Source organism: Pseudopipra pipra, chromosome 3 (genome assembly GCF_036250125.1).
Source record: "Pseudopipra pipra isolate bDixPip1 chromosome 3, bDixPip1.hap1, whole genome shotgun sequence".
Taxonomy (NCBI): domain Eukaryota; kingdom Metazoa; phylum Chordata; class Aves; order Passeriformes; family Pipridae; genus Pseudopipra; species Pseudopipra pipra.
This window is the reverse complement of record NC_087551.1, coordinates 92,921,380-92,948,550: the sequence shown is the minus strand read 5'-3', so window position 1 is coordinate 92,948,550 and position 27,171 is coordinate 92,921,380. Positions and strand designations below refer to the sequence as shown.

General features: G+C 42.6%; 2 protein-coding genes across 4 annotated transcripts in view; one reads left to right on the top strand and one right to left on the bottom strand.

The window, feature by feature from the left end:
* LOC135412033 (sterile alpha motif domain-containing protein 1-like) overlaps positions 1 to 16,246 on the bottom strand; it is a 39,836-nt gene extending 23,590 nt beyond the window's left edge. The window contains exons 1-2 of the mRNA XM_064650375.1: positions 14,756 to 16,246; positions 14,077 to 14,188 (exon numbers count right to left, since the gene is read on the bottom strand). Of these exons, the coding sequence (XP_064506445.1) occupies positions 15,802 to 16,101 (300 nt within the window). The 5' untranslated portion in view covers positions 16,102 to 16,246 and the 3' untranslated portion in view covers positions 14,077 to 14,188; positions 14,756 to 15,801. The remainder of the gene's footprint in view (positions 1 to 14,076; positions 14,189 to 14,755) is intronic.
* On the top strand, positions 15,951 to 25,392 carry TMEM14A (transmembrane protein 14A). 3 transcript variants are annotated; one of them, XM_064650374.1, is made up of 5 exons: positions 15,951 to 16,041; positions 17,254 to 17,339; positions 19,021 to 19,122; positions 23,443 to 23,530; positions 24,513 to 25,392. In XM_064650374.1, exons 2-5 carry the CDS (start codon positions 17,264 to 17,266, stop codon positions 24,550 to 24,552), a joined length of 306 nt encoding a protein of 101 aa, XP_064506444.1. In that variant the 5' UTR covers positions 15,951 to 16,041; positions 17,254 to 17,263; the 3' UTR covers positions 24,553 to 25,392. The 3 variants fall into 3 exon arrangements, with proteins under 3 accessions (XP_064506444.1, XP_064506443.1, XP_064506440.1); XM_064650373.1 differs by lacking the exon at positions 15,951 to 16,041 and adding an exon at positions 16,246 to 16,429; XM_064650370.1 differs by lacking the exon at positions 15,951 to 16,041 and adding an exon at positions 16,556 to 16,676.
* Positions 25,393 to 27,171: the final 1,779 nt, after the last annotated feature.

Sequence of the window (27,171 nt, the reverse complement as noted above, 5' to 3'; positions counted from 1 at the left end):
CTGCTGGCCCCACATTTTCCCTTTGAGTTATCTGTGAAAAAGCAAACTGGGCTGGATTTGGTTCTCAATTACCACAATCTCACAGAGAATAACCTTAGCTAAGCCCCACCAAAGAATTCGAGTCATAACTGTTCAATGGTTGTTGCAGAGTTTCACTAATCCTACAGGTTTTGGCCTGGGGGGTTGGGGGTGGTTTGTAACATCAACTCAGAATTTCTGTAAGACAGATAAGTCTCTTCAATTTTACCCACTTAATCAGCCTGGCCAATTCTCCCTCCTTCCATAGCTGTAATAACATACTCTAGTGATCCCTAACGTACCTTTCACTGTGCATGTCTGGGGATGCTAGCCAGTGCTAATTTGCTATAATCCTTCTGTCCTGACTTTTCCAAACAGGACCGATACAAACGTAGGCAGTTTGGTCCAAAGCGTGGACTCCGATTGCCTCACAGTCCTGAACGTTGCCCAGCACTGAGGCATTACCAGAGACAGCAAACTCTTTCAACACATACTCGCAGTATAGATAAGACACAAGCAGATAAGCAATCAGAAAGGTTCTAACATTTACCAAACAATGAACTTTGAACAGCTTGGTAAAGGAAACAACACACAAACACACAGTCCAGTTTCTGGGCTGAGATTGTAGCTGAATATCCCAGCCAAAGATAATTGTATTTCACAAAACTGCAAACCTCACATGAGAGTTTATAGTGGAAAAACACTGACAGGCCATTGTCTGCAGCATTGTATTCACAAGGCTGTAATTATAGCTTTACCATAATGAGTGTAACTCTGTGGTCAGAAAGATAGCAAGAATATGATATTTTCCATGGAATACTTCTTCCTTCATAGACGTTTGGCTTGAAATCTGGATTTTAAGTTGCAGTACTGTTGGTATTATTTTTCTCACACTTTCATTTTTTGAGGTTGATCTATATAAGTGCTTTAACTTGGCTTCTCCTTTTAGGTGTACAAATAAAAACTACTTCATTTTTTTCCAATGCACATAACAGTAGACATGTAAACAATTTCTATAATTTGGTGTTTATAATCCTCCCTTGGCACTCACAGTGGTACTCCTTCGAGTATCATCAGCCACAAAAAAATGAAGATAGCTTTTTTCTCTTTTTTTTTTTTTTCCATTTAGGTTACTGCTGTTATTAGGCAAGATCTCTGAGGTCTCACTAAGCTGTGCTCCTCCTGCCTGGCTTGGCAAGAGACATATCCTAACCCATGCTGCCTCATGACAACCACCATGAGATATCAGTCTTACCACCCACTGGGGGCTCATCCAGCACATGGTTGTGGAAGGTTTCTGGCTCCTCTGCACTGGAGGAGCAGCAAGAAAACCCTCAGCAGAGACAAAAGATCTGGCTCCATAATCAACTGAGCATGAAATACAGTATTCATGTATCTAAGTGTGGGAAGAGCTTAGGAAGGGGAAGGAAAACATCATCTGAACTGTTAAAAATGTTACTTTTAATAGATGTAAAAGATCGGTTGGTAACCATTATTGGGGGTTCCTAAGTAGTGGGTGGTCCTCCTTACTGGACGTACCAACTCTAATGAGCTCTGATGAGGAAACAAGGTCAGAACCTCACTAGGAAAGTGCTGGAACAAGAACATTGCTTTGAGGGCCCAAGCCTGCTCACCACTTTTTCTCAGTAGTACTTGTATAAGCAATACTCCTGATGTTAATGTGATTATCTAAAGGCAGAAGGAATACTCATACAAATAAAGGCTGGGATTTATGCCTAGTAATCTGTCTAATCTGGCACTCTCTCTCCTTCAGCTGCACTAGATGTTTTCCAGCAGAAGACTCTTAAATAATATTTCCATAATACACTGATATCCTGGGGGAAATTCTCTCATAGCTTACAAAATCTTTCCTGAGACATGAGTATTCATCAAGTTCCATGCAGACAGAGCAGAAGGATCCCAGGGGAAAAGTGCACCATCAGGAGGGCTGTAGTTTAGTCTAAGGGGTCCCTTTCTAAGTGCCAATACTATGAGGATTGTCCTAAACCTGTATGTATATCCTCAGTAGGGCACAATGCAGCGTTAGGGATCTAAGGTTCAGGTTTCACTGAAGTAAGAGAACCATGAGACATCACCTTCAAAAAATAAAATATAAACTCCTACCAACATCGCATTTACCCTTGCATACCTGCGGACACAAAATTAGAGCCCTGAAAAGAACACAAGGGATGTCCTGTGGGTTAGGCCAACATCCAGCTCTCCCTAGTATCCTTTCTTTAATAACAAAAGATACTATTTAAAGAGAACATGCAAGCCAGGCATATACATTTCCTATATTCACCTCCAGCACCCACAATCACTGTATCAGGGATGCTAAGGAGCATATCGCTACTCATTCTTTCTAGCATCTCTTTATGAACATGCAGTCCATTTAATTTTTTTGTCTCCTTTCCAATGTGCTGACCTATTTGCTTCCAAAACCTCTGCTGGCAGTAAATTTCACAGGTTCACTATACCTGCTACATAAAAAAAAAAAAACTATATTCCCTTTTATCTTTTCTAAGCCAATCCCCTACTGGTTTCAACGACTGCCCCTAGTTCTAGCTCTGCAGGATTTGGAGAACAATCTTTATTCGTTCTACCCACTGCCTTGATTTTACGAATATTGATCACATTCACTGTCTCCAAACTGAGGCTCATGCTGTGGGCAGCCTCACTCCCTTCTATTTGACCCCTGAGAGTATGGGATGTAGGTTTGAGTGGGACTGTCCCTCCACCTTTCACTCCCCTCGTCAACACATGAGCAAGAATCAACTCTAAGGATCAGAGTTCAGACTGCAGTTCCAGAACAGAAATGTCAGCAGTAGCTAAATTTTCTGATGATTTATCATCATGGCTCAGCACACAGTTCACTGAATGCCAGACGTGGTTCAAGGAAGTGACTGAGAACGGGGAGATCAGCAGTTGAAATCAGTTATTGCAAAATCACAGCCTGAACCACCCTCTGTGTACCCCATAAAAGCTAGGATCTCACAGACCTCTTCCTTCTGGGAGGGATTTTGTATCTTACTTTCCCTTCTTTTTAGTGTGAGACTGACACAGGAGCATGAGCTGGCTGGACCTTGTTCAGGTCAAGTATGGGCAAGCTTGTGGACAGGAGTATCCACATCATAGGCATCCTTCAGATCAATCAACAGCCATGGGCAAAAGAGAAAGAGCAAGAACAGTGGGCATGAATTGGTGTCTAGGAAAGAGTAAGGACAGGGCACATATATATGAACTTCCATCCTAAAACTTCCCTAGCTTCAAACTATTTTTCAGCCCAGGAAGCTGCTTTGAGGCATATATAGGTTTTAGGTAAGACTCAATGCATCTGGAAAACCTGGAGAGGGCAAGAGATCCTGTGCCTCTGTCCTTCAGTGAGCTGTTTTCTGGAAAACTCTTGTCTTTCAGTATGTGCAGCAGAAAAGAAATCCCTCTGTACCAAGCACATAGTAGTGAGAGGTATAAGAGATCTGATATCTTTCATACGATGACAAATATCAGTGAAAGGGTCTGAAAATATATACACACAAAAATTCCTCTTTCGACCCAAGAAACTTTCATTCTCATGAGCTATTTTCAATCAGCTGAAAACACCACACAATGACAAACAAGCCACTCCAAATATCTTTGAAATCCCCTGGGATTTCACTCTAACTTCCTGAACCACTTTAAAATCCACATATTTACTAAAAAGATGGGAAATTTGGGATATCTCAGAAGCAGAGCACAGCTAGTGGTCCTAATCTGGATTTAGTCAGACCAAGGGCTCCTGGGATACTGAAGAGGAAAACCTCCACTTCTTCAGAAGATGAAGTCTATCAGCTTTTGAGAACTTAGATAGGAAAACCAAATCATTATACTGAGCAGAACCCAAGGCAGTTTAATCACTCGCTCTTAACACCAGCTACAGCCTTTTGACTATGCCTGATGGGCAGAAACAGTTTTACATATGCTCTCCCAAATCACTGCATATCACAACCCAATTCTTGCATTTAGTTCCTATTAATCTCTTCATTATTACATGTAGCTAGAACTTAATTCCTCTGGAGACCTCACGCTAAAATTGTGGATATTGTCAGTTCCCAAGGCCCACAGCAAGGTTTCTCTGGGCATGTACCTTTTTCAGTGTTCGCTGGACTCAGTGTCTGGGAAGATTCTAGAGATACCACTGACCAGCCATAATTCTGAGTTGCATTTCACTGAATTTACCAAGAATTTCAGACGGTGCCATACCATAATGCTTTCTTGCATTTCAGGCAAAGTTCCCTGACAAGTCAAAGAAAATGCACAGCTCCAGGTAATCTCACCCTTTTTTGCAGATGCCTGCAGAGGCTCTCCCCAGCCTCCCACCCAGTCATGCAATCCCAGCTCTTCCTTTGTGCCCTGACACTTTGTAGGCCCTCCTGAATTAGCTAATTGAAACAAATGACTGATTGAATGAATTCAGCAGAAAGTGGTGCATTTTCTGCCTGGTTATGTTTTTGCTGGGCTACTGAGTTGACTCAGTCGATGAGGACTGGGAGAAAAGGAGTAAAACTCCACAATTACTGCACAAAATAAGGGACTGAAAAGCAAAACTGGAAATCAAGAGGCCCTTTTGGCAGCAGTGAGCTTTTAAATTTGAGCACTATCTCCCGTGAAATCACTGCCCAAGGACCCATCTCTTTTTCTTTTGCAGGCTTTGCAGTCCCTGTTCATATGTTTAGTTCATATAAAAGGTCTTAGTTTATGTGACTGCCTGTCAGATTACTTTATGGTTATTATAAAAAGCAGTGTGAGAAATAGAAACCCAATCGGGCAATTTCCAATCAGAATTTTATTATATGATAAAAGCAAATTCAGCGCTGGGTGATCAGGGAAGGGGTTCAACAACTCCCAACGCCTGTCACACCCAAAGAAGATAGTTGTCCTACATTTATTTCCAGCTACTTCATGAATATTCATTATACATAAGCATAAACATTACACATTGTTGAGTCAGACATTCAACAGATGTTTTTGCTACAAAGTTATAACTTTCAAGAAAGGTCCTATTATCTAGCATCCATAATATATTGTCAAATCAGACACTCTACAGATGTTTGCTAGCTACAAAGTTATAAATTTCAAGAAAGGTCCTATTATCTATCTAACTAAACAAAATTGTCTCACTATAAATCCTACACAAGGTAAAAGGGAGGTAACTTGTTTTATCTCTTTAGAGGGGCCCAATTAAGTTTTACGACTTGTTTTTCTTTTCTCTCGAGGTCATATTGACCCTTCACTGTTTCTTCTCAATCAACTCGAATTATTTTCTCAGTTTATCACAATCCCTCCTCTCTTTCCATAAAATTATTAATTCGAGTTTTTTGTTCTAATCTGGACAATATTAATTTGACATTTTCTTCGTCCCGAGAAGGTGGAGTTCTGGTGACCAACAGTATCTTAGCATTTTGAGCCGTCTTTGGATCTATCGGCATTGTGGATATTTGCATTCCTTGTACTACAGAAACTATCAATCTAATGAAACAAGGGATTAAACATGGTAAAAAGATTATACTGGCCAACGCGCATAACAGAAAGAATCCTACTTTCTTCCACCAAGCTGTTCCTAACAAGTTATCCCACCATTTGCTGTCAAGCATGGAGTTCCATTTTTGTACAGGTACATGAGTCAGTTTTCTGATATCCTTTGCAATATCCATAACTGCCTGTCTATTATCATCAATTTGTAAGCAACAATCCGAAGTGTTAAATTTACCACACACACCCCCTTCCTCGGCTAACAGATAATCTAAGGCGAGCCTATTCTGGTACACAGCTGCTCGGGTTTTTGATTGCTGACTTGTGATTAGATCCAGAGTTTGAACTGTCTTATTGGCTACTATTTCCATGACTGCTTGGAGGCGGATAATCCTATTTAGCATGTATATGGGGGTTCGATAACCCCAGGACCCATCTTGGGCCCAAGTAGCTGGTCCGTAAGTAGCAATGATTCTTTCAGGAGGCCATTCATCATCGTACCACTTTTGCGTTCCCCCAATGTCTTCCCTTTTTTCTCTGCGTATGGTTCCATAATCATCATACAAAGGTACACCTAAACTCATACCTTTTTCAGGGGGCAGCAAAAAGAACCCTGGTTGGATTATACCTAGTGTACAGACTCCTCTCCAGTCTTTAGGGAGCTGTGTATATGCTCGCTTTCCACATATCCAAAATAATCCTTCCGGAGCTGCCCATTCTAAATCAGTACTACTTGCTTGGTCCCAATATATTTTTAATTCTTTTATGCTCTCAAAAGGGTTTTTCACATCCGTGTCATTACACCACCAGCTTTGAGCTTCCTCATGCCAAGCACAATCTGCAGTCATATTGTTAGTCCAATATCCTAACGGTTTCTTTGGCCACCAGTATTCTCCTGTGGTATTTATTATTTTCACTGATAGGCATGGGGACTCTCCTACTTTAGTTTTATATGTTTCCCTACCTCTCCGTTCAATGCATTCTTGCCCAATTACATCAGAAATTAGAATCCAACCTTGGGGCCTAGATTCTGATGCTCTCTGGGAGTGATTCCATTTTAAAATTTCCCATGGGGTGAGACTAGTACCTTTCCAGGGCCACTCTTCTGTCATCAAAGGTCCACTACAAATCCAGCACTTAGGTAAATTCAGGGTTTGAATAATATGTTCCATTAAATCAATATATAGATTAGTTCCATAACCCGGGAGTTGCCAATCCTCTCCTAGTTTGTCTTTCAATTTCTGGTACAAGTCACCTATGTTGGAAGGCTTTCTTTGTGTGGTTTCTTTCAATGTAGTTTGCACCCTCTGTTTTATTATTTCCTCCCTTTTCATGTCCTGCATTCCACCACCGTCAGAAATGTCCCAATGGCCTTCTTGAGTGAAACAAATCCATTCCTCTCCCTTAGGACAGCTAAGTCCCAGCCTGGTTCCCCCTTTTCCTAAATTTTTTGCCACCCATATTTGCCGAGAATCCGTGTTGCAAGTATTCATTTCTCTAGAGTCATAGCAGACTTTGTTGACAAATGAGTGGTAGCTTAAGCTTTGAATCATACGATCTTTGTATCGTGTAATTTGGTAGCATTTTGCACACTCATCAGACAGGGCATGAGCCCAAAAGCAGCAGAGTATCCAAAAGGGTCCAGCATAACTTAAGCCTCCACGGCCCATGCCCAAACGGGGTTGCATCCCGTGGCTGGCTGTCAGTGGCAGGTTCAGAGGTTAACCTGGTCTTGCCCCTTTTAGATTTTCTAATTTAATTAAGACCCAGTTTTCCGTTTCCAGGTAAAGGTTCACTTTATCTCACAACAACGGATTCTGTCAACAAAATTATTCCCACTAATTAGTCAATATATAAATTGTTAGCCATTGTGACATTCTTTACATGGGATCTATAAAGTTAAAGTCATCCAGCGGGCAGTCGATTTGGGCTGTTTCTTCAGAGAATTTCTTCGCACTGTATCTTAATGCTGAATACCAGTCAGTTTCAAATATTTCCCAATTTACTGGTAATAACAGTTCCCACCCACAGAACAGCTTATTTATCTGTACTGACTCCAATTGGGGTTGACCTCCTTGTGTGTCACGACACACAGGGCAATGTATATGTCGGTTAAAGGCCACACAGGACCATTTACGGTGACAGTGCCTACACTGACATTCTACCCAACCATCATGCTGAGCCCACGGATGTTTTATACAGCGTATGCGATCTGGTGGTGGTGGTCCAGGAGTTAAGGGATCTTCTTTTTCAAGGTCACAAGCTAACACCAGGATTAGGTTAACTAAACGATTAGTAAAATATGCACCTGCCCCTCCACTCTGCCAGGGGATGGCTCCTTCTTTCCAGGAAACAAAACGCTGTCTCCTAAGAATTTGTCCTGGGACTAATTGAAACTAAGATCTCAGGCTAGGTTTTATACAGAAACTTTCAGGAAATACTTCTCGGGTCTTTAAGTCTCTTTGTTCTGGGGATAACTCATTCCAGCCTTCGATATGTTTTCTCCATTCAGGTGATGGATTCATAAAGGTCCTTTTTGGAGTTTAAGTCGTAGGTCCCCAGGCGCTGACGACACAGTCCACTCTTTCAGAGGTGATGGAGCAACAAGTCCCTTCACTCTGGTCGCGTGTTTGCATTTGCAGTTGAGACACGTGTCTACTCCTGCATAAAAGTTGTTCTCTTGGCTTCTCAGTTTGAATTTTAGTGGTACAGCTTCCAGGGTTGTTTGCTGGAACAAACTGCCTGTGAACATTTAACTCCTGACACATTGTTAGTTTACATTTAAGACAAAACCCCTTTCCGAGTTAGGGTAGGAAATATTCTTTCACAAGTTATGAGCCTGCGGCAGTTTTAAAAGACAGGGGCTTTTCTCTTAGATAGTTCTCACAGTTTTCAAAGCATCACCTTATTACCTTATGATATATATATTGCACCGGTGGGTTTTAGTTTCTGTGTTCGCCGGGAATTTACACTGCTTTTGTCTTCCCTCCCCTTTCGGTCTGATGGGGGAGCGGAGGGTCCCGAGTTAGACTGGACTGGGACTCTAGCTACTGCCACCGCTCTTTTGTTCTCTTGCAGCCTCTGCACCCCAGCCGATCTCTTGCTCGCAGCCGCTAAGGTGTTATGAGTTGCTCCGCTCGTGTTGGCCACAGCCAGGAAATAATTTGCCTTTGCCCCTGCTACGGCCCCCGCTGTGTCTGCGAAGGTGGCAGCAGCTCCTGTACTAAACTTAGATTTTGCCTGTCCCACAGTTGGATTTATCCTTTCTGTGCGCGTGGTTAACGCTGTCCCGGCACTCGCATCTGCTGTCTCTGCCTGGACCACAACAGCAGGAACTAAAACTTCTTCACTAGTCAGAGCAACAACTAGGACTAGCTTTTCCTGTCTTCGCTTTATTGTGCTCGCCACAGTTTTAAACTTCGGGATTGCTTTCTGCTCTAATTTCGCTCTCTCTGTCCCCAGATCTTTTCCTGTCACACGCATTCCCACTGTATCACACACAGGTAACACTTTTTTCTTCACGGCGCCAGCCAGTTCTGTCGCCATGGTAACGGCCATTCCGGAAGCCTCCCCTGCTCTCTGAGCCGGGAGTTCTGTTGCCGCAGTAACGGCTGTTCTTATAATCGCCTCACCGCCCACCGTACTAACTTTCTGCTTTCTGTTCTGATATACTGCTCAAGCTATCTCTAATAATTTCTTCTTTATATCGTTTGTGGACTGCCCCACAAACAGGTATACCAGCTGTTTCTTTCCCAAGTCTCATTCTAAATCAATAGCAATATATTTTCTAACAGCATCTTTCAATCTGCTCAAAAAGTCTGTGGGCTTTTGCTTTTGCCTGGTTTCATACATTTTGACCCAACTTATTTCTCTTGTCGTTTCCTCTACAACAGTACAGCCCGCAGCAAACTTTGGGGTCTCTCTTGCACTCTCTTACACTCTCTTGCACTTTCTTACAGCTCTCATATCAGTAGCGTCACCGACAGAATCAACTGCCTGAGCACCCATCAGTGGTGCTGGGCTACTCGTTCTCAGAAACACCTCTACATTTGGGGCCGTCGCCCCCCCCTGGGGCCGACGCCTTCTCTTCACTGCTACTGATACAACTATCAACCTTAGCTGTTACTAGTTTCTCTACTTTTGAGCTCACTTCTGCCGTTGTTATGGCAACTTTATCTACCCCGGCAAAGCTGCCAGCTGCGCCAGAGCTACAGACTGCTTCCTGCTCGCTGGAACAGACAGGGCAGACCCCGCAGCCATTGCCCCTGTGGGGCAGGGAGTTTCTCTTGCTGTTACTCCCGTTGCAATCAAACTAGATGTTATTTCTGGGCTAGCCAGCCCCGCAGCGTCCGCGTAAGCCTCCCTCTGCTCTGCCGCGCTGAAAGCGGCTTCAACAAAAGTTGATTTCACCTGCACCTCTGTGCGTACTCCAACTAAACCGACAGGACTCACTCCCGCTGGACCCGAGCTAACTTCTCCAGAGGCTTTAATTTGCCTAATCCCTCCCGGTGCAGCCAGATCCACACCAGGGGGTCCTTCAATGGCTCCTTCCTGCTCAGCCAGAGCCGGTCCAGGAGGAGTAACCACCACCCCGGCAGCTCCAACTCCCCCCACCGCTGCTGCAGCAGGGAGTCCGGTTTGTGGAACTCCCGGGCTACTCTCTCTCCTGTCAGGTGATATCAACATATCTAAATCATCCTCTCTGGTGTTCTTAAATAGGATTTGTGGGATAGGAGCAGCTTTGACTCGATCTTTCTTTTTCCCTCTTTTTCTAACTCTATTTCCGATTTTTCTGCCTTTTCTGAGCTTCCATTTCTCTTACCTTCCACCCCCAATCCAGGGCGTGTTAATAGGAACAAAAACAACTCTGCGTATCGAATTTCCCGCCACCTCTGTTCTACATGTAAAAGCGAGATTAATTGAAACACTGTGTTCAGTTCAAACGGACCAAATTCCGGCCATGCTACTCCTCTCATTTGTCCAAACAACGGCCAAGCATTTAGAGACAGCCTACACAGCTCTTCCTTCTTTAAAGATGTCTCAGAACCAGCTAACGTCTTTCAATGTTTTAAAACCAAACTCAGGGGGGATTCTTTAGGGATCTTAAATTTTGAATCCACACCACCCATGCTTGCAAAACAAAAGCAAACCACAGTCACACACTGGGTTTCAAACTTGCTACCTTTAGGTTACAAGGCTGTTTCACAACCTCTCGGCTATTTACCGAGTCACACCGACTGCAGAGCCCCACTGGCTCTCCCACAGCGTCAGAGCACCGGAGGGCGTCCCCTCCAAACCACACAGCCCTAGGCTGACCCGCTCTGACCTGGGTAACTGGCGAACCCCCGTTCGCCTCCCCTGAAAATTGACTCTCTAGACTGTTCCGAGGGCCCAAGTCAAAATTTTCAGGAATCCGTGCCCCCTATCCCGGGACACAAAACTTTCCCGCAGCTGCTAACTAACCAGATAGGTACCGTTTCCTTATTTTTCTTTAGTCCACCCAATCATGCAGTACTGAATCATTTTTGGTTTTTCTTTATTTTTAGTACTCTCCCTCTTTTCTCAGTTTAAAATCCTTACCCCTAGCGGACTGTCTAAGGGTATATCCGGCAATGCCTGCCTGCTCCTTTCCTTCCTGGGGCAACTTAATTTACTAATTCCCTGCCCCATATTCCCGAGGTCCCTTCTAAAGTTTTCCTACCTTTCCACCGATCCTCTGGGATCCCCTCTAAGATTTTCACCGACTCAGTGGTCCCTTCTGAAAAACTCCCACCGACCCCAGAGGTCCACTCATCAATTCAACCGCTTCGTCCCTTCACCTGCCGCATTCCTCGCGGAAAAACGGAAACGAGGTTAGAAGGACTCCACTATCGCTCCGCAGCTACGCTGCGTCTCATTCATCATTCACTCCGACCTCTTTATCCGCCCCCCGAAGTGATACTCACAGTCCGTTGTTCTCACTCGGGTCTTCGTGCACAAGAATTATGGGCTTTTTGCTGCAGCACTCCAGGAGCTTTTAATTCCTTGCTTTTATCATATACATGTGTTACCCTTGGTCCTTGTTGAAATATTAGGCCTGTGAATAGGCCGCTGAAAAGCAGCGGGCGCGCTCCTATCTCAGGCGCTAAGTATCTCCCAGAACACAAAGGGTATCACGTCGGGCGAAGTCACCAAGTTTTGTGAGAAATAGAAACCCAATCGGGCAATTTCCAATCAGAATTTTATTATATGATAAAAGCAAATTCAGCGCTGGGTGATCAGGGAAGGGGTTCAACAACTCCCAACGCCTGTCACACCCAAAGAAGATAGTTGTCCTACATTTATTTCCAGCTACTTCATGAATATTCATTATACATAAGCATAAACATTACACATTGTTGAGTCAGACATTCAACAGATGTTTTTGCTACAAAGTTATAACTTTCAAGAAAGGTCCTATTATCTAGCATCCATAATATATTGTCAAATCAGACACTCTACAGATGTTTGCTAGCTACAAAGTTATAAATTTCAAGAAAGGTCCTATTATCTATCTAACTAAACAAAATTGTCTCACTATAAATCCTACACAAGGTAAAAGGGAGGTAACTTGTTTTATCTCTTTAGAGGGGCCCAATTAAGTTTTACGACTTGTTTTTCTTTTCTCTCGAGGTCATATTGACCCTTCACTGTTTCTTCTCAATCAACTCGAATTATTTTCTCAGTTTATCACAAGCAGTATCTCCGCCTTTTACTATTTGATTGATGATTCTGGATCCAAGCTTTCATAATAAATTTTCAAGCAAGTGACACCTCAGGACTGCAGGGTAATGACTCACAAAGTCAGTCCAACAGGTTGTACATCGCTCTCCTTAGCCTTTGAAAACAACCTTCTGTTACTTTAACACCACTGTCCTTCTCATTGCTTCTCTACCCATGTGTGTGCAGATACAAAAGCTTGCAGAACTTAACAGTCACTTTTTTGTACTGGAACATAACAACTGACTTCTTCCTTAATTAACTACAGATTATTAAACCTGAGGCCTCTGAATCTGCATTTTAGAAACTATATTTTGTCTCCTCTTCCTTTTCCATAGTCAAACCCAATGAAGATAACAATCTTTGCATTTAAATCTTCTGGAACTACAGCTGTCTCAGGGTGCTTAGCTGCTCCTTTTCCCTACCCTCAGGATCTTTTCTTTTGTGTCTGAGATTTCAGAGACACCCTCCCGTTTCACATTATGTTCTGGGATAGCAGTTAGCACTAACTCCTAACTGGAGCTTACAACTCTGAGTAGCCTTTAGCGTTAATAAAGGAAGACTAACAAAAAAACCAGACAGCTTACAGCAGAGAGAGGTCTTTTATATGTTTCACTCTGCCAACGTCCTGTCCAATCACAGGTAGCCTCAGCAAAAATGTCTCAGGGGAGGGAGATGGGCTGCGTTACAACTCCCTTAGAGGCTTCTTATTCTAGACACAATATAAGCAAAGCAAGGCACAAGCTCAGCCTTTCTCAGGAGAGAGTGCATACATTCAGATGTAATGTAGGTGGGGCTAACACAAGGTCACACATGATCAACATAGGTGGAAATTTCTGGAGACTGGGCTGTACGTCCACTTAACATTTTTAGCCTTTTTCTCTTCAGGTCACATTTTCATGAAGATGAAAAAACATATCCCTGAAACTTAAGCGATTTGCTTGCCAAATTTGAAAGCTGTTTTTGCAAAGCAGAGAGATGCTAGAGGCTGTTCAGTGAAATGCTTATGTTTATAATGGACAAAACTGTGTATTCTCCCCTAAATTCATCCTTGTAGTTGGCTCGATTGTTGCAAATGGAACTTTCCAAAACCAAAGCAAACAAATCATAATACAAAACAAAATAACCAAAACAAACTAAAACAAAACAGCTGGAAGCAGACACCCAACAGGGAAATTTCAGCTCAGATTGGCAGCTATAAGCAAACGAAAACTAGACTAGAAAGCACACAGCAACAGTAACACTAGCTTTGCTGCTAGCTCTGTTATATTTCACTGTTAGGACTGAGGGGTTTGATTTGTCATGCTACCAACAAACTAATTTAATGAATTCTCCTACAGTTAAAATCCTCCCAACTGTGCTGTTAAATACAGCAACCATTTCACATCAGAGAATAGTTAAGTAACAGCTTATGGAGAACAGTACCAAATATTTTCGTCATTGAAAATGGAAGAGAACATAACAAGCAGTATATAATTATGTGAATTCCAATCTAGCCCAGACTTCAGGGTTATCCAGTCTACTTAAGTGAGAGTATCATTGAATCAGTAACCACAGCTGGTCACTATCCTAGAGGTGCCAAAAGACACTGTATTTCTTCTGCTTTGGAACCCTCTCAAATGGAGTTGCATGGTTCTACTCCATTTAATCCACTATTTATTTTACTGTGCTTTTTAAGAGCCGCAAGTCTCGGAATACTTCATAAAGAAATACAAGATTGCTGGATTTCAGCTTATGAATCCACTTTCTGTTTGCATTTTGGAGCTGTCCTGCCCTCAAGTGTCCTGTATTTGTTTTCCAGAGTTGCTTTACCTTCAGTGTTCCTTCCCACAAACACTAGTCAGATGAGAACAGTTCTGTTTTCCACCAAGCAGACAGACTTGGAAGCTCACTTGCAGTGGGTTTGTATCAGAGCAGTTAAACACTAACAGGAAAAAAACAAATGGAACGTTAGGAGTGGAAATTAAATGCATTAACCCTAATGAGAGCACTAATTTGCTTTCCAGCTAGCTCTTTGGAGCGGAAAACTCCCACACCTTTAAGCAAAGAAACCTAAAGGAAACACAGGATTTTGGCAGAGATTTTCAAATGACCCCTGAAGAAGGCAGGTATCCAAGTCCCATCACAAGGCATTGTAAGTCTCTCCCTGTTGTGGCCATGTTTATGCTCAGTCTGTTTGTGGGAACAAGGGAAGTGTGGGGCATGTCACAGATAGGCACCCCTGAATTACTGCTGAAGAACACGTCCTGCAGTGGTCAAGAATGGCTCGCTTGAGAGAAAGCTAAAGAAACACTGCGGAGAGTGACAAAATATGGACAAAAATAACTTGTAGTGGAATAGGTCCAGCAAATAGGGCTAGCAGACAAGAAGTCAGGGTGTTAAAAAAACTACGTCAAGCGGTTTCATAAACTACCTACGTGTATAGTATCAGGGGCTGTGCCTGCTGTTTCCCCTGATAAACACGTACCAGCATTGCTATGTGCCTGCTCACCTGACTTCATGCAGACAGCCCTCAGAGTTTCAAAAGATGCAGGTGAGGAGAGAGAGAGGAACCTGTGAGGGTCAGAGGGGTGCCTGGCACAGCAGTGAGTGCTCATCACTGGGTTACAGGGTGTCTGTGACGTGCTGCAGGCACCACTCTCACCCTGGTCTCCATGGGATGGGTGCCCTTTGGAGACAAGCAGCTCTGCAGACATAACTCTTCCATCCCAAACATCCATCATGAGTACTTCCATCCCAAACATGGCAAGGGGGCGGGGGGGGGTTGAGCTTCAAAGAGTAAAATAAGCCTCAGATCTTTCCGCTGGTTGAAGGGCTGGATCAGGAGTCTCAACAGGCAGGAGATGCCACCCATGAGCTGGGTGCTGCTGCAGAGGAGCCCCGACAATCACAGTGCGCAGCCACACTGCCCTGTGCCAGCACAGGCCCATCTCACAGAATCATAGAATTGTTAGGGTTGGAAGGGACCTCTGGAGTTCATCTAGTCCAAGGCAAGGTCACCTAGAGCAGGTGACACAGGAATGTGTTCACGTGGGTTTTGAATGTCTCCAAAAAGGGAGACTCCACAACCTTCCCAGGCAGCCTGTTCCAGTGCTCTGCCACCCTCAATGTAAAGAAGTTCTTCCTCAATATTGAGGTGAAACTTCTTGTGTTTTAGTTTATTGCTATTTAGTTTATTGCAATTGTTCCTTGTCCTGTTGCTGGGCACCACCGAGAACAGTCTGGCACCATCCTCTTGACACCCGCCTTTGAGATATTTGTATGCATTAGTGAGATCCCCTCTGTTTTCTCTTCTCTAGATTAAACAGGCCCAGCTCCAGCAGCCTCTCCTCATAAGGGAGATGCTCCAGACCTCTCATCATCTTCGTGGCCTCCGCTGGACCCTCTCCATGTCTTTCTAAGGAGCCCAGAACTCCTGATGCAGCCTCACTAGGGCTGAGTAGAGGGCGAGGATCACTTCCCTCGACCTGCTGGCCACGCTCTTCCCAATGCACCCGAGGATACCATTTGCTTCCCGGCCGCAAGGGCACTGCCGGCTCACCGACAACTTTTCACCCACCACTCGTCTCCCCGCGGCCCGGCCTCGCCAAGCGCCACCAGCCTCCGCTCCGCCAGCGGCGCTGCGGGCGGGCCGGGCCGCGGCGCCGCCATAACGGCGGCAGAGCCTCCCGAGGGGCCGAGCCGGGGCTGGGCCAGCCAGACGGGACCGCGGCGCCACACGGTGCCCGCCGGGCGCGGGAGGCGGGGCTGGGGCAGGTCGGAGGGCGGCGGGACGAGGTACGGCGGGCGGCGGGGAGGATGAGCCTCGGCGGGGGCGGCCGAGGGCGAGCGGGGCATCGGCCTTGTCCCGGGGTCTCCACCGCGGAGAGCGGGAGAGCGAGCGCGGGGTCGGGCGGGAGATGGAGGGCCCCGGCCGCGCTCCGCCGAACGCCGTCTGCCCAGGCCCCGAAGGCCGGGCTGTGAGCCTGGCCCCTGCCGCGTCAGACCCGTTCTCGGGGTCACCGTGGTCCCCGAATCCAGCTTTTGCCATGAGGGGGTTACAGCCGGCGGGGAGTGGGCTCGTTGCGAGTTGCTCGCTTTAATATTAAAGGCTGGACATGAAATGCTGAGTGTGCACTCTTTGCTGCCACCCTTTAACACTGTGATCAAGGACACACCTGCTCAGGTATAAAGAAAGATGCGCTTAATTAAGCGTACACTTCATCTGGGAGAAGGGGGGGAAAGATGCGCCCCAGACTGGTGGGAGAGGCCGTGGCGCTGCGGGGGCTGTCGGGCTGCAGTGCCCTGCCCGGCACTGCCACTGCTGCCTTCGCGCCGCTCAGCCGGAGGAGTAGGGACCGACGGCACAAGAGAAACTTAAATGCTTTATGGAGGACAGGAGCCTAACTTCCGACAGTCGTCAAAATGGAAAGGTGAAACAAAAGGGGCATAGACACAGAAAGGATAAAGCTACTGTACATATAGCTTCCCAAAACAGCCTAAGTTTCTGCCTGGAAACTTTGGGTAGACGTGAAAATTCCTGGGTTTGCCTAGTGTTGTAGGGTCTATAACGTCCTGCTTGTCCTGCTTGTCCTGCACACACACACCAGGTGCAGTGTGCCTGAAAGGGCACTGAGCTGTGCCCTCAGAAGACCTATATGTATCCATAGTGTGTGCCCAGATTGACCATGTGGCACAAGTGCAACAAAACCGATGCTTTGGATGATGTCAAGCTTTTTGCTTCCATACATTTATTTTTGACTGGGAAAAATGCATGCCACACACATCCCAAAAAATCCCCTAATGGAAATACCCGGATAGTGGGGTGTAAGGAAGGGCAGCAGTTAGTGAAAAAATGGTACAATAGCCAACAGACAAACCTTCTGAATGTTTTGGCATAGCAGTCAAACACGACTGTGGTGTTATTTAGAAACCTTTAAGTAATGATTTCTTTTCTACCAGGAGGAAGGAATTTGTTTGCCTTCAGTTGGAATGTGTTTTCTCTTCCAGATTTGGGACCATGGCTATTGACTGGATTGGTTTTGCATATGCTTCGTTGCTGGCTTTTGGAGGTGTTGTAGGATACACTCGTAAAGGTAAATATTGAGGCAGCAGGATTTGGAAATGAAGCGTTTGAATTTCCTCTATGCAATGTGAGACATGAAAGTTTTGCTGTAATTAACACAACTGCATGTTAAATCCATCCTGCACTGCTGTAAACGCACTGAGTCTCACAAGATGTTCTTGGGTCAGCTTAAGCATTTAAGTGGTGACTGATGAGTTTGTTTTCAGGGCAAAGAGGGGCTGTCATGTTATCTTTGACCTTTGGTGTGTTCTGGGCCTTCTCATTTCCTGTAACTATTCCTGTGTTGAGCACAGTAGATGATCTTTGATTACAGCTTATTTTCTACAGAGACATCCAGACTTGATTCTGACATTCCCAGAAAAACACTGGAAAGGACCGCTTTTACTTGCATACTCTGATTTGGTGGTTAATTCTCTCGTACTATTAGAACTGTGTCTTTTCACTCTAAGATAAGGAGGCCGGTTTTACTATAAAGCGCATTTTCGGTATTTCAGTGATTTTTGCAGTCCCCCAGGTGGCAGCGCCGTGCCCGAGCCCAGCACCCGGCAGAGGTCGCAGCGGTACCGAGGACGGGCAGGCGGGAGCTCCGGGCTGGTCCCGTCAGCTCTCCCACAAAGTTCCTTCCAGCAGCGCAGCGCTCTCCTTCCCTGTGGCCATTATTCATCCCTATTCTTGCGATTTAGAGTCACTGTTTCCCTTCGTAGCGTGCGCATGCTTTGCTCTTAGAGACGTGGCTTCACTCTGAAAACATGTGCTGTATTTTTGTGTTTACACCCAGCTGCACTCACTAACTATCCCATTCACCTGTTTTCTTCACTCTTGGTTGGTCAGGCCTTGTGACAGATTATTTTTTTATTGGTGGTGATTTCCATTTTCCTGCAAAGTCTTGATTAAAAATATTCAAAATAACAGAATTGGGAGCTAAGTGACACCTGGGGGTCTGGATTCTTTATTTACAAACATTTTGGGATCAGCTTAATCCAAATAATGCCTGCTGATTCTATGCTTTTATCATATGGTACCAAGACAAATGTGTGCTCAGAAACCTAAATGTATTACTAAAACTCTGGGATTTATGAACCCCTTTTGCAATAACACTGAAAGAAGATGTCATGTTACTTTTGGAAGCTCTATTTTCATCCTCACTGCCATCTAATTGGGTTTTTATTTTTTATTAATTAAATGTGATGTTGGGGATACCATTTTATTGTCCAGGACTGATGTCAGACTGAAAGGCCTTATGATGTTGGACATGTGTTGTCCAATTTACTCTTTATATATATTGACACATTTCTACCATTTTTGGAGGCTCCCAAGTGCTGTAAGATATAGTTAAAATGAACAGATAGTTCAGATAAATTACAAAAATCCTTCTAAAGGTATGTATGATAGAGATAATAGCTAAATTTAGGTTTGTGCTTCAAGTATTATTTTTCCCATATCGCAAGTATTACTGAATCCTGATCATCTTATTCTAACTTATTTGACTTTGCCTGTACTACCACACAGGAGAATGACCCAGTTACAGAAGTAATACTCTCTATTCACAGTGGGTGAGCTAGCTGGACTGTGGCAAAATCAGTTCTTTTTTCAAAATATTTGGATAATACTGTATAGAAAGAGAACTGCCGTATAAAGATTGAGCTTAAAGACATTGTATTGAGATATAACACTTGAATGGTTTCTTGCAGGTAGCAAAATCTCTTTAGCTGCTGGCCTCACCTTTGGTTCTGTGGCTGGTTATGGAGCTTACTGCGTAACATGTGATCCGAGAAATGTGAAGATATCATTGTGTAAGTGTTTTACTACAGTAAACAAACAAACAAACCAACAAGCAGTATCCCGAACTGCATGTAAAATTCTCTCTTTAGTAAATTTTGAGTATTGCTTTGGTTTAAATACTGGGTTTTAAATAGAGTTTGACACTTCAACTTAGCTTGCAAAATTCAAGACTTAAACTAGAACCATTTTCAAGGTAAGGCAGATCATTTACGCAGAGCCAGCAGGTGTGTACCACCTGGCAGCACCTCCTTTTATTAGATGGTTACCTAACATTGCACATATTGTGAAATCCAGCTGAGAAACATGGGATAGTACTGCAATTGAATCATTAGCTTTACAGATTAGAAAGTAATTTCAGCAGTAAAGTAGGTGTGGGATCCAGTCTTGCATAATGTAACGTATCCTCAGCCCCCAGTGAAACAAATACTTTGATTTAGTGTTTTTCCTTTGCTGCTAAGAAAGACAGAATACAAACTATGCAATAATTGTCATGTTAGCTAGTTTGCCATGAAACCCTCACGGACGCAAGAAACTACAATCCCTAAAGGGGACGTTAACCTTGCACAAGTGATTTGCAGTAAGAGCAATTGGGAGCTTGTTGCACTCATCATTTTAGCAAAGGTGGCTTGGGCTGTGGTTTCACATGCAGAAATGCATTTAAAATTCATTTAATCCAGATTGTGTGAGTACACAATTGTTTTTTCTGAACTTAGAGTTTATGGTATCCTGTTCATACTGGCTTTGTGCTTTACACCAATCAGAGTTAAAAAAAATTTCCATTTCAAAAAAATGTTGATTAGCATTGTTAGCAAATTGTTCCCACCGAGTTCTTTAATAAAGGTGATAATGGTGTATCTGATCTGCTCCTAGATGACCTAAAATTGGATTTTTGGTTTTGCCACCATGACCTGGCCCAGATTAAGTTATGTCATTCTTAAAAAAAAAAATAATTTTTTTTTGAATGAAGACATAGCCTGAAGTATGTGTAAATTTGTAATCATTCAGTGTGAGATGCTTTTAACTACCATATGGAATTGTACTTTTATGGGTCAATTAAATCGCTAATTTAGATACAGAAATTGTGGAAGAGGAGACTAATTAAAACTTATTAAATTTTGCCTGTTTCCCAATTCCTTGGTTTTGAAAGGACTAATACAAAATTTCCATTAATGTGCTTGTGAACATCAGATATACTGAAATAGTCAGTGTTCTGCATTTCATGTAGCTGTAGGCATGTGAGGACTTTCTCTCAACTGCAGAAATGTATATTTTTATTTAGTAGAAATTATGGCAATACAGATGAGATAGAATTCACTACACCTGCCTTAGAAAGTTTTTTTTATGTGGAGTAAAAGGAAAAAAGGCTTTTTAAAACAGTCTTAGTTTAGAATGTTTTACAGAGAGATCATGTTCTAATTGCTTAAAACCTAAACATATATTTAACCTTGGCTATGAATGGATGCCCTCTTCAGTATCCACTTGTGCTGAATGTAACAAAGAAGGTTGTCATTTTGCCTCAGGTGAGTTAGGAAGTGTTTATACAAAGTACTCTGCCAGGACCAACCATTCAGGCTGCTCTTAATCTCTTCCAGCCTGGTGTATCTCAGTCTTCTGGCTGGTAGATACATAGATATCTGAAATGAATGAAGAACTCAGTAGGAAAACTTCAGAGGAAAGAAAAATTAGACACATTCCCATACCTTAACAACCTTTGGTGGTTACTCTATATGATAGTTTCAGAATAGTACAGGCTTTCTGTAATAAATGTGCATTGCTTCTGTAGAAAATCAGAATGCTTTCACTTATGCCTAACCTGCCAAAGTGTGAAAAGCAGAGCACAAATGAAAGTTGGAAATTAAGTGCATGGATTAAAGTGACCACTCTGAACTTAGAAAGCAGTACAGTAAATTACAATGTAAAATGAAGCAAGTACCCAAACTTTTAAAAGGTTAGTAAATCTAAAAGAAAAACCACCCCTCCAAACCCATAATTATCTATAGTATTTATCACCTAGGCAAGAGTCTCATACAGTAATGTAGGTAATGTTTTAGTACAAGACCTTGAAAGTAGGGTTCTTGTAACTTGTCCTACATACAAAGAGTATGTAGCATATGGATACCTCAGGCAAATTCTCTTAGTTGTTCTGTAAATTATTATTTCAGGCATTTTCCTACTCACCTTGAAATTAGCTCTGTGCTTTCTTGAATACTTCAATGCAATTTTATGTGTTTGAAGCAGGTGTGGAAAGTCAGACTTCAGTATGCAAAGAGCGCTGATATGCAAGTGTGCTATGCACAGTGCAAGTTGATTCTGCTCTGAATATGATTCACTGAATTGAATTTGTTGTGATTTACTGAATTTCTTTGACTGATTTAAGGTGAAACTGAATGTACAGCACTTTAGAAAATCAGGTCAAAAAGTTGAACATCTTAAAAAGTCAATGGCACATGTGAAAAGCCAGATAGTAGCAACTGGAAAAAAATAACATTGCAGAGGGAACATGCTTTGTAGCTTGTAATAAAATGTAAAAATAGTCAGAGTTCTGGCAAGACAACTACTGTGGAATAGTCCACTCTTCAGACATTCCTGAGCAGATCAAGGCTATGGGATTAGAAAATAAGAGCAATGGATAATGGAACATAATAGGGGTTTTTTGCAGGGTATCTTTAATGAATGCACAAAGCTCGTAGAATTCTGCAAGATGCTTGTAACTGTCAGAGCTTGTTTTATAATGTCGGAGAGAGTTTAAAACTAATTTTTGGCACCTGTTAACACAGGACTGTTCACAGGAATAAACAGTGGAGTTTGAAGAGAATTAGCTAGATGGTTTTTAACTGCTTCGTAAAAAGAAGAGATTTGTGTAACTGGCGTTACTTTGGCTGCAAGAGTGATAAAGCCCAGCTGCCCATGAGAAGTCCTGCCTCTGCCCACTTCTAGGAAGCATTTCAGGTGACAGTTGTTTGATGAAGCCAGCTATCTTTGCAATTTTATGTATTCTCTGCATTGCCAGCCAGTCAAAGGAGGTGATTGTCCCGCTCTGCTCTGCTCTTGCGCAGTCTCACCTTTAGTACTGCATGCAGTTTTGGGCACCATAATATAAAAAGACATTAAGCTATTAGAGAGCATCTAAAGGAGAGCAACGAAGATGGTGAAGGGCCTTCAGGGGAAGCTGTGTGAGGAGCAGCTGAGGTCACTTGGTTTGTTCAGTCTGGAGGAGACTGAAGAGAGACCTCATTGCAGTCTACAGCTTCCTGGTGAGGGGCTGGCACTGATCTTTTCTCTGTGGTGCTAGTGACAGGACTCAAGGAAACAGCATGAAGCTGAGTTGGGGGAGGTTTAGGTTGGATATCAGGAAAAGGTTCTTCACCCAGAGGGTGGTTGGACACTGGAACAAGCTCCCCAGGGAAGTGGTCACAGCACCAAGCCTGTCTGAGTTGAAGATGTGTGTCGATAATACTCTAAGGCACATGGTGTGACTCTTGGGGTGTCCTATGCAGGGCCAGTAGGTGGACTCAGTGATCCTGATGGGTCCCTTCCAACTCAACATATTCTATGATTCTCTGATTCTCATTTACATAGTGCTCTGCAGCCATAGTTCAAGATGAAATCCCCCTGATGAGTTCACTGCTGCCTCCATTTTTAGGTAAAACTATTCCAGAAAGAAGATGCAATTTCTTTCACGATGTTTGTTTTCTGCTGCTTGTGCTGCATTTGTTCCCTCTTGGGCTGCCCACCTCTTGTCACAGACATGGATGGTTCCCTTGTAACAAAAGGATACAAGTGAACTTGTGGTCATGATGAAGAAGATGTTGATAGCCATATTCTGCAGCAAAAACAAGTGGCAAACCTTCCAAGGCTCAACAAATAAAGAGCTAATATTCTAAAAATAAAACAGAAAAAAAGTTGATTGAACTAGCTCCTTGAATAGTTAGAAAACAGCTACAGTGATCTGGGGTGGTGGGATTTATGAGACACTATTCCTGTAATTCAGCATACATGTTACTGTTACTACAAAGATTCTTCCTCCTTTATTTGTATCCCTATGAATGTAGTAACAGGGGGAGTAGAATTCACTGTCTGACAAACTTACTTAGTATCCATGGAATAAGATTTAGCATTCTGCTGCACATAGAAACCTTATTTGTAGCTGAAAGAAATCATAGTGGTGTATTTTGGAAAAGCAAGAATGTTTTTACAGACCCTATATCTGATCTAATTTTATTAAATTGCAGTTCATAGCAAAACAGCATTGACCTTTGATAACTCTCCATGTTCCTGAATGGTCCACTGAGAGAAGTGAGAGCATTAATATATTGAATTGTCTTTTACAGTTTCATCTTTTCTTTTGACCATTATAATGGGAATGAGGTTCAAGAGGTCCAAGAAATTAATGCCAGCCGGACTAGTAGCATGCCTGAGGTAAATACTGAGTATCTTAATGTAAAGATTTTGCTGATTTTTAAATAGTTGCCATTTGACACCTGATTCAAAGCTGTATCAGTGGTAGTCACTATCACTTAGCAACTATACAGCTTAAGTGAAATTACTTTGGAGGTCACAGTCCTGTTTATAGTGAACAGCTTTTTCATCTCACTAGCCAGATACAGCTGATAAGAAGTGACTTCTGCAGCACAGAAAGGAGAGGTCTGCAATTAAATATTAATGTATATTGATAAGGCTCTTAGAAGAACCTGGATAAGCCTCAGGGGTTTTGAATACATATCCATATAATTAGTCTAATTTCACACAGTCATCTTAAAAAAGTGCCAAGACTTTGGTTTAGAAGTGCTGCATTCAAAACTACAGGAAGCACAGCACCATTGAAAACCACAACATTTTTGACCTGACCCAAGGACTTTGGTCAGTATTTCTGCAAACTATGATGTTTCTAACCATTCCAACTGCTTTATTGCTGCTATTGGACATTCTGGAAAATGTCATTTTCTGTACGTCTTATTTTGGAATTAAATTATGGAGTAAGTAAAAACTTTTTTTTCCCAATGAGTCTGTAACTCAAAACATTTTTCAGCTCTAAGTCAGAATCTCTATCTTCTGAAGAAATAATAACTGTTGCTTCATTGTTACCAGATTTAATATAGCACCATTCTGTTTTACTCCAGGATTTTTATACAGGGAGATAAAAATCAGATGCAAATTGTCAAGATGCAAAATTTAAGAATCAGGACTTACACCAGAAAACATTGTCCATTGTGGATCACTCTTCCAGCCTAGGTGGGCTGTGTGTTTCAACAGACAGAGTGTGTAGATTTAGACACTTCAAAAGATTGCTTAATAAGGCTCTAAGCATCAGTTATTTATGAATGCCCTGTTATTTAATGATGACTTTCACTGTTTTTGTTCATGCACAGCCATAATTATATTTTTTTGGGTTTTTTTGCAGTCTTTTGATGATTTTGAGGCTTGTTTTTATGCTGCTGTAGCAGAATTTAGCAACTCAAGACATGAGTATGACTGCCGTGCCCACCGAACAAACAGACATGCTCTCCATATTTTAAAACAAGTCTGAACACAAATCTTACATTGCATTTATCTTTTCTGTAAAAGATCTGTACCTGTTATTTGATTGACATGGGCTGATATTTTGCAAGCTTTTTTTAAAAACTAAAACAAATGTTTTGTTGATATATTTTGATCTACTTCCATTAAGCAGTCTGTTAACTCAAGGAATCTTTCTCTGTAAGTTTGATCTCTTTTCAGGGTGCTGAGCACCCCAGGAAATTGAATTAGTCTTGCACTGTATCTCTGAGAGAAGAATATATATAAATACATCTTTATGCTAAAAAGGTATCTTGTATTGAAGCATAATTTTGTAGTTTGTCTATTAAATAATCAGTTCTAAATCAATAAAGTCTCGGGCCTGTACTGTGTTGCACTAGAAAACCCTAACCCTTCCTTTCAAACACTTCTTATTCCACTGAGTCCAAATCTAAAACCTATTATCAGTGTTCAAATAAAATGTAAAGTGTTCGAAACTTCTCAAGTTTTTATGCAGCTGAGTGAGACTGTTCAATGAAGAGCCTGGTGATCTGCTTTGTACTCTAGTGGTTTAAAACATATATCATGCTGTAAATTGCCACTGACACGAACCACAGCTGAGGAATGTTTGCCATCCTGCAGAAAGAGGTTCCAAACTCTCAGTACTCTTGAACAGGTTTGCTGTTCCAGTCTTATTGAAGCAAAGGAGACTGTTCAGTCATAAAATATTCAGGATTAAAGTTGCTTTGTTTTACATACAAAATAAATATTTCCTGGGTCTCAAAGCTTGGCCAAGACTGTCTTCTGGTGTAGAGGAAGTGTACAGCCAAACCATTAGTAAATTGAGTACGGGTGAGTGCAATATTGAAGACAGAAATTTTGCTTCATTTTTTTCATCAAAGCTTGCTTATGAAGGCTATCGTGTATCAGATCTCAGTGCACAAATCCACTAGGGGAATACCAAGGTTATTGTTCTTGGCAGCGGCTTAGGTGGTGACAAGGTGGTGTGAGCAGCTCAGGCGTAACTGACAAAAAAAAGCAGGGGGAAAACACACAACACAAAAAAATCCTTACCAACCCCAAACCACAGCCTACAGCTCTGGAATCTTTTGCTGACAGATGTTGGTATCGGTCACCTCCAGGTGTTGCCAGGTTTACAGGTGATTGAGCTGGTATGTTACAGATTTCAGATTGGGATGACAGCTGCACAAATACGATGTGCTTCATTTCACCATGAAGCAGAACTTCAAGGCGTATCAGGCATATAGCAGGCTTTGGTGACATGCAGGTCTGGATACTTGCAATGTAGACACAGTGAACACCTTAGATTAAGCTGCAGTGAAAAGCTAAGGCAACCTAGTGCTGAAATGCAAAAGGCAATCTGCAGTCGCTGCTACCCTAGATCCTAAATACAGTTTAAGATGTTGCATTTTAGAGCATGTCCAGAGTTGATCCTTCTGTGCGTTCTCTGAATTAGCCATGGGGGCAGGGGGCTGGGGCTAGCCTCCAAGCTCCACTGTAATCCAGAAGCTAGTGCTGGAATTCCTAAGCAGCCAAAACGGGTAGCATTCTCAGCAAGTCCAACATATCGTATGGGACTAAAAGCTCACAGAACACAACAGCGATGTTCTGTTCCAGTCTCTGTGATGGTTCCCAAATCATAGCACTTGTTTGTAACAGAGAAATAGCTCAATGAAACAAGTACTGTGGTGGGCATGGCAAACTATTGCTTCCAGCTAATGACATAATTTAACGTAAAACTCTTCGGAACTCAGCAGTGCCCAGGTGAGTGGGATGCTTGTCATTTGTGTCTCTGAGATGCATGTGGTTTTTCTTAGGCACAAGTCAGAAAAGGAGTTAACTTTGCTGGGCAGCAATTCTGTATTTCCACTATTTGTCTGCCTAATCAGTTTGAGTCCTACTGAGAAAAAGAACTAACTGCAAAGAAGGATAGTTTATGGCACTGTTCTTAAAGGGAACAGTGGTGGTTCCTGTGAAATCAGGGTAAAGAATCTGAAATAATAGTGAGCGCTTTAAGCACTGTTGAGGTAAAACTAACTCCTTCACTGAAAAGGTAAGCAGTCAGTGCAGTTCTCTTTATAACTACTTGGGAAGTGACTGGAGAAGGTAAAACCTTACCAAAAAAATGTTCAAGGGGCATTTGCCTCACTGCCCATCCAGTCAAGAGCAAAAAGAAGAGCAAGGGAATAGGTACTTTCAATGGATGAAAACCACAGCAGGCAAATTAAGCACAAGTACTTTGATCTTTCAGTGAAAAAAATAGCTTCTAAGAGATTCATGTGGGGATTAAAAAATTTCCTACTTTTGCCCAGTAACTTACAAAGATCATGAGTTTTAATTTTATTTTCTTTTAAATGTTTTTATTTATTTAATTTTTAAACTGCAGTTTTGAAAGTACAGAGACAGCAGTGAAATACAGCAGGGGACAGTGAACTTTGGTCTAGGAGAACACCTAGAGAGCCAACCCAAAAGATTTGAGGCCTGAATCTAAATGACTTCTCCATTTTTATGGAGTGTCTCCTCTCTCCTGGAATTTATAAAGA